Source organism: Monopterus albus, unplaced genomic scaffold (genome assembly GCF_001952655.1).
Source record: "Monopterus albus unplaced genomic scaffold, M_albus_1.0 scaffold37.1, whole genome shotgun sequence".
Taxonomy (NCBI): domain Eukaryota; kingdom Metazoa; phylum Chordata; class Actinopteri; order Synbranchiformes; family Synbranchidae; genus Monopterus; species Monopterus albus.
This window is the reverse complement of record NW_018127917.1, coordinates 1,423,987-1,431,819: the sequence shown is the minus strand read 5'-3', so window position 1 is coordinate 1,431,819 and position 7,833 is coordinate 1,423,987. Positions and strand designations below refer to the sequence as shown.

The window sequence follows — 7,833 nt, the reverse complement described above, 5'->3', positions numbered from 1 at the left end:
CATGTTCTGGGGGAGTGGACGATCATTCCTGCCTTCATTAGAATCGCTCAAAGTCCAATCGGTGAACGCTTCTAGGCCCAAATTTCCTGTCACTTTGGCGGCACCCTGAGTGGAACGATGCCACGAAAACACCAATTATAAGCCAAGGAGCTGGGAAGTAGAGCGGTATTATTGGGCCGCCAAGCGGACCATCTGTAGACTTCATCAGAAGCTCAGCCCACAGTGTCCAGGCGGGCTGAAGCTGATGCACGGGTTAAGCTGCGATATCATGCAGACCATATTGACCACCAAAAACACCACATGGCCCCTTACTCCCTCACGCGCGCTCGCTCATGCACTGGCATTCAAAGAGGGACGGAAAGGGGCACCCTCAAATCTGCTCTTATGACTCAATTATAAGCTATCGAGTCAAGGTCGTTTACAGCCGCAATATCCATAACTGACAGTGACTCTGCTTGTCAGTGCGCTCCAAAAATAAAAGAGTAATTTGTTAATGTCCAGATCTGAGGTGAGGTGTGAATGTTGACGGTCATGTAACAGTTTAACCAAAGCCCGGAGGAGCCAGCAGAGTAAACTCCAATTAGGGCATCTGATTTATCTTTGGTTGCGTCTATTCTCCACAGAGCAGTGGCACTGCCCGACGTGGATTTTATCAGTGCGCAGTAGCCCAGCAGGATCTTCCTGTGCGCTTTATGTGAAAACTTTACAAAGACGTCCTATTGTCTAATGTGTACTCACCATCCATAATAACGGTCTTCATGATTTAGATGGGGGTGAAATCCAGCAGATGTATAAATCCAAGTAGAATGAATCCCAGAGCGCGCAGAGACAGCTAGGATATCCGCTGTTTATTGCAATTTATGGGCAATTGCAGATCCAGTGCACGGTGGGAGACGGACAGCCTAAAGCATCCCTGCACCCTTCAAAACTTTAGCCGTAGGTCTTCCCAAGTGGGGAGCCACGTTTCCGGCTGCACCCGAGCTCAGTCATTTGGACAAGGGATTTAAAAACAGTCAGCAATAAACATCCAAATTGGGATCAGTAGTCGACACGCCAGTCGACACCTCCTCAAAATACAGGACGCGCGCAGAGCTCCAGAGAAGAGCTCAAAGTGTTACGCAGAAGTGGAGAATCAGCGACACAGGAAAAAAAATAATATTGGATCCATCTTTTAAAATCGCAGCATATATCCAGTCCGATCACTTGTCCCGGTGTATATTTCCCAAGTACACGGAGAAAAGTGTGTGGTGGATGCGCGCGGATGTCGGCTGCACTGGTGCGCGTCAGTGTGCGATTACCAGAGGGAGGTGGAAAGGGAAGGCGGGGCAGCGAGGTGCGTTTGGCGGAAAGCTATAGAGAAACAGGGGGGCTGTATCATGCTGCAAACACGTTTCTCTTAAATCTCAGTGTAATTTTCAGATCAGTCAATTCAAGCTTGTGTTATTTTTCTGTCGTGTAAAGCGTTTTTGACAAGATATTTTAAAGACCTATTTTGTCTTATTATTAAGGCAAATAGATTTTTTTATTTCTTTTATATCCCGTATCTTCTGTCTGGATTTCTAGTACCTATAGTTATCGAATCTCTGACAAACAAAAGTGCATAAGAAAAAGGTGGACTAATTTGACCTAACTGGTGGACTTTCAAGATTTTAAGAAACTGAGGGAGAAGGAAGCAGAGACTTAATGACTTATTCAGCCAGACGATTCTTGCAGCAGGGCTGTGCTCTAATAAATGTTTTATGTGCAGGGGCTGACGGGTTGGTAGCGGTGGTGGGTGGGTAGGTAGAAGGTGACGTGAGGCGAATCTATTTGGATCGGACTTGGCCAGGCGTGCACTTGCATACGAAAACACCCCCAAATACAGGCGAAGAGCCAGGCCTGCTGGTGGGACCTGCGCTTCCTCCTGGGGACAGTTTGCCAGCTCGGTTGTCGTGGGCGCAGTTGAAAAAACAAAGATTTCAGTTCTGCTTCGTTAACTGGACAGACAGAATAACATTTTAAAGCCTTAGACCTGCCCGAAACCCGGGACTGTTTTAAACGCTCTCTTTTTTAATTCTTAGACTTAAAGCATTTCCCGTTTTTGCTATTAAAATGTATTTCTCATATCTTGAAATTGTCGTTATTACTACTACTATAATTATCATCATCCTTACATAGGCAGATTTTTTGTGTATTTTCTTTCCACGTGGAAAATCAACGTGCCTGCAAAGAAAACATGTTCTTGAAGAAAATCCGACATGCATTTGATGTGATAATGGTTCTTTTAAAGCGTGAATATTTAGCAGCAAAGACACTGCCACTGCTGACTGGAGCGAAGATCAATTCACTGTGGCTGTGGTCTGCAGCTAAGCTGGGTTGCTGAAACCCAGGAGGATTGGATTCACAGCAGCGGTACATTATCTTTAGGTGCCACACGCCCCCTACCGGCGAACATAAAAATAGATTTTCTGCTCCGTGGACAGAGACAGAATAGCTTCATCTTTGGAAGTTCCCCGCTAAGAGACAGCAGGGAGTCATAATGCATAAATGTTTATAATCTGTGGGTGAAAAAAACAATTCACAGTGTAGACTCTCTCTCTCTTCTCTACCTATATACAGTATATGGATGTACATTAATAATGAAATATGGGAAACTACCTGAACTGCACACTCAGTCTTACAGCTGTTGAATATAGATTTATACAGACAGTACTAGCTTGTGAGACTTATGAGGCATACTTGGACAGAATCAAATGTTTATGATAATTGCAGTACAGTACATAGACTGAAATAGAAAAGGGCCAGTAGATTACCATAAGGAGCAAATGAATAGAAACCGCAGCCAGGTGGGTGATGTAGTCGCGTGGAATGGGGGTAGGCTATGTGCAGCAGACTAATCCCAAGCTTACAACTACCACCAATATTGAATCACACCTGAACATGTCAGGGCGCCACTCAGCTGGTATTTGCTCACAGTGGAGACCAACAGGACCAGATGGCCAGTAGAGACGCAGTCCAAAGTAACCCGCTGAGAACGAGGTCACTGTGCACAAAAAGGAAATGCTGTCACCTGTCACAGATGTCTCTGTCTCTCTTCCTTTATCTGAATGGATCTCTGAGAGCAAACAAGTGTGTGCATCTTCCTGTCATGTTTTGCATGCTATGTGTTTGTGTGCCCTGGAGTGTACTGTAACAGTATTTTATAAGACTGCTCACAAGAGAAACAATAATAAAGATGAGCAATTATGACTGCTAACAATGATAGAGGGCAACAGACATCATATACATTTAAATGTTGCATTTCCTAGCCAATCCGCGGTGCATCGTGTACACAATTATAAACTAAATTAAGCATGTTCTGAAATAACTCAGCTCTAGAGATGTGTTTACATACTTGCTGTATAAAAACCTTTTTTATGTGGTAACTTTGGGTTTACATCATAACCACTGTTAAACAGACAAGAACATGACTTGTGCAGAAAAAGGTTCTTACTTACATTACAGTGTAGGATGTTGATATGAGCACACAAATTGACACAGCTTGGTATCCCCCCTTCCTAAATATATTTCCAGCTTTAAAATCAGTTATTTGGCTCACTAAGCTGTCTGTTTGTGTCAGGAAGTGAAGGGTGCACTGTAACTCATTAGTATACCTTTCCCAGCTCATTATACAGCATGGTCACTCCTGAGTCCTCTGCTCATTCCGTTATAGTATATCACAATGATATGTGCCAGCAAGTGAGAAGGACACAGGTAAATTGTCATGGGAGCTTTGAGGCTGGAGGCCTTGCACAGAAAGTGACTGTAAATTAACTAAGGGTGGATCATTGCCATGCGAAAGGGAGGAGAAAGGAGATTAGGGATCTTTAATTCATGACAGTAATGAAATGAATCAAGCTGTTGAGTCTCAAAGGCAGCAGGTCCCTAGGCTGAGGTTCTACTATTCTTTTCATCCACAGTCTGATGGCTCAAAAGGAAAACAAGGGCATAAATGACTTCCTCTGGAACTGGAAAAGTTACTGTCCCACTGCCATCGAAGCTACTGCAGGACCAGCATTAGTGTATGTGAATGGAAGCTGCATCTTAAGGTTTTTGCTTAGTTAGATGACAGAAGGAAAAAGTGGAACATAATGTTGGGGGTCCATGTTGTAATATGTTAAATGTCATAGACATTCATTAGGGCCACCAATGCATTAATCAGTTAGTGTGGCACAGTCATTTTTCCACCTTAAATGAGTATGTGTCACAGCCCTCCAAAAATATAGTTAAGAATGGTATTAAAAATTCTGATTTTTGTCTTTCTAACATTCTTTGCCATCACTAGACTGTAACTGAGCTGAAATCGTACATTTTACAACTTTCTACTCAAACACACAGGGTGACTAGGATAACAAAAAATTTGAGAATTTAATAGAATGAGCAAAAATAAAAAAAAATCAAATTCTGTCTAAAGGAAAAGAGAGAAAATGCAAATCCTCCTCATGGAGGGAATCCCTACTGGCTGAGTTTCACAGTATATGCTTGTGTTAAATATTAAATATAGTGTGAAATATAATATAAAGCCAGTCCAGAGCAATACTGTTAGAGTAAGAGTTATTTTATTGGTCTCATAACTCTGCATATGATAAAGAAATTGGTGTATTGCTCCTGTAGGCCATATTAACAAAACACATGCAAAGTACATATAGTATATGCAGAAGCAGCAAAGCACTTTTGTACAGAGTAACTGCACTGATGGGATGTTATGTAAAATCAAAGCAAATACAATTATTAGGCATGCATGTGAGATACCAAGGTACATGTAGGCTGGCTGTGTGTCTGCTATGTGGCCCCCTGGCAGTTCTAGCCCCTCAGTCTTTACCACCTTCTTGCTTCTTACTATCACCCGGCCACACTTCTCCAGTCTGAGTGACATCTTGATGTCCTCACTGAAGATCCATGTCAGGTGGATACAGTGAGTCGATGTCCCGTTCATTCTTTGCATGCAGCTTGATGTCATCTATGTAGAGGAGGCGGCTGATGGCAGCTCCATTCTTGAGCTTGTATCCATACCCGCTCCTTGTGATGATCTGACTGAGGGCGTTCAGGCCCATGCAGAACTACAGCAGGGATAGTGCATCACATTGGTATATGCTGCACTTGATGTTCACTTGTGCGATTGGTCAGGAGTTGACTTCCAGGGTTGTTTTCCACAGTCCAGTCGAGCTCTTGATGAAGTTCTTTAGTGTCCTGATGACTTTGTATAGTGCCAGGCATGCCCAGATCCAGCAGTGAGTCATAGGCTTTCCTCTAGTCACTCTAGGCAGTACTCAGGTTGGGCTGTCTGGTTCTTGAATCATTGGTGACTGCTCTGTCTATCAGCAACTGGTGTTTTGAGCCTCTGGTGTTGTTCCCAATGGCCTTCTGAGCTGCTCATGTACTGGCTCATCTGGACCTGTAGCTTGGCAGCTATGATGCCTGATAGGACCTTCCATTTTGTGGAGAGGCAGGTTATTGGTCGGTACTTGGATGGTGCTGTTCCCCTGTGGGGGTCTTGATCAGCACCGTCCTTCCTTGTGTTAGCCAGCCTGGGTGGGAGCCTGCTGCTAGCAGCTGGTTCATTTGTGCCACTGGGCATTCGTGTACTGCTGGAAGGCTCTTTAGCCAGTAGGTGTGGATCATGTCTGGACCGGGCGCTGTCCAGCTCTTCATGTTCTTGACTCGCTGTTACAGTGATGGTGACTGGCTCCTGTTCTGGGAGGTTCCTGTGGTCTACCCTCAGGTCCAACAGCCACTGGGCACTGATTTTATGTGTCTTTTCTTCTTCCCATATGCACTTTCAGTACTGTTTGGTTTGTGCTTGTGGTGCACATAAAAATAAATAAATAATAAATAGATAGATATTTTATTTTTATGTGCTTGTATACAGAAACTACACAATGAAAACAGGGTTGGCTATAGTGTACATACAATATAGCAGGTGCAGGTGAGTGATACCAACAGCTGTAACCAGCTTTATTACTACTACCTGATTATATCTTAGTTTATATTAGGTGTAAAGTGAAACACTTTTGATCATCTTATTGATAAGATGTTTTTGAAGTGAGAAATTCTCTCAGGATGGATTCTGGGAGCATAATCCAATCACAGCTACTGTATGTACTCCCCCAAAAGTGCCATTACTCTCTGCGCCATCCATGTCTTATTTTTATTTTTAGCTTTTGCCTTTCCTCTCCTTTCTTTTCCAAATTTGCAGGACAAAGAGTTCACCCTGCTCTCTCAGCTTCTGCTCATTAGGCCAGGGAGTCAGATATTAATTCTGGCCTTGGTGAAAACCCTGTTGCCATTAAGATCGGGTGACAGCTCATTTTCCTTGGTGGCCTGCGGAAAACAATAGCAGTGATGGAATTGTTTTTTTCCAGTCTGTAACCTCATTAACTCATTGGAATAAAGACAATGTGGAGTTGTTTGCATTAAGATGTAATTATTCTGATTCACTCACTTTCTCCTCTTTCCATTTGCTATTTTAATTAGATTCTTCCATACTCAAACACTGACGATGTGGACTGCTTTTGACTCGTGAATTAAGCCACCCCCCCATCACTTTCCATATGGTTGTGGGTATTGTATGTGAGAGCACAGAGAAAAGAGAGAGCAAAGCAAAGGTAACCAGTGACTGAGGAACCCATACAAACATGCCATAAGTCTCACTAGTCATACATTACCTGACTTGACAAGGTTACATTCCTTGAGATTGTCAGTGGATCTGAAAGGACAAGTATGTGGAAATTTATTCCCTGCATCTTCATGTGCTCTGTGGCTTGTCCTTCATTTTCTCTCTCTTTCTTTTTAAGTGAGAGCTGGAGAGGGGAAAAAGAGGAAAAGAATGATGCTTGGATGAACAAAGGCTTTGTGCTTCTCTCTCATGTGGATCTGATTTGGTCTTGTCTGTGGGGTGACAGGGGCACAGATAGCAGATGTCAGCCAAGATTATTTCCTGCGGTCTTTTTCCGTCGATAGCAGTATAACCATACAAAAATTTCTCATGAAATATGAGAATTTTTTTTTTTTTTTAAAGGGACTTAATTTAGAATCAGTTCATGAATTGTATAACAATATTTTAGACAAATAGTTCCCAGTTGCTTGACAAATATGGGTTTGTATTTGATAACATCATGATTTTACCCTCCGGTTTGTTTGCCTGCCAGTAAAAAATCTCAGAGCTGGACCCAGTAACAGTTAATCAGATTTGTGACTTTCACAAGTTGAATAAAAGCAGACATTTGTTTCCAAACCTCAAGTGAAAATGTTATGAACTTGTTAAGGTAGTAAGTCATAACCAAATGAGGAATAGTTTTGTTCCTGACATGAACATTTTGGAACCTGTGAAAACATTTTGACAAGTACACACATTTTTACATTTTTATTAGGTTATAAAAGGTGTAAGGTCTGACAGCTCCCAATGGGTGTAGCGTTGGAAAAACACTCCTAATTTTATTGTTTTTACCTTGCCTTAGGGCCCAAAAAACTGCTTTTCTTACAGGTTACAGGAAAGAGAAGGCCAAGGACTCATTAAAAACACTGGAGTTTGCTCCATTGGGAGCATGAATGTGCTCAACAAGTTCCATAGCAGTGGTTTTGAAGATATTGTATGTGTCACTGAACAGGACCGATGGCATGCCCTCAAATAGAACAGACCAATTTTAAGCATATTTTCAGTATGTAGTGTGTTTACACTGGAAAATTGAAAATTTATTATTAATACTAGACTAAGCACTGTTCCATCCATCCATTTTCCTCCGCTTATCCGGGACTGGGTCGCGGGGGCAGCAGTCTAAGCAAAGATGCCCAGACTTCCCTCTCTCCAGACACTTC

General features: G+C 42.6%; 1 protein-coding gene and 1 long non-coding RNA gene across 2 annotated transcripts in view; one reads left to right on the top strand and one right to left on the bottom strand.

The window, feature by feature from the left end:
* Positions 1-1,290, bottom strand: part of rtn4r (reticulon 4 receptor) — a 45,271-nt gene extending 43,981 nt beyond the window's left edge. The window contains exon 1 of the mRNA XM_020598289.1: positions 739-1,290. Within this exon, the coding sequence (XP_020453945.1) occupies positions 739-760 (22 nt within the window). The 5' untranslated portion in view covers positions 761-1,290. The remainder of the gene's footprint in view (positions 1-738) is intronic.
* LOC109959143 (uncharacterized) overlaps positions 1-7,833 on the top strand; it is a 266,643-nt gene that overhangs the window by 215,149 nt on the left and 43,661 nt on the right. The gene's annotated exons all lie outside the window — the stretch shown is intronic.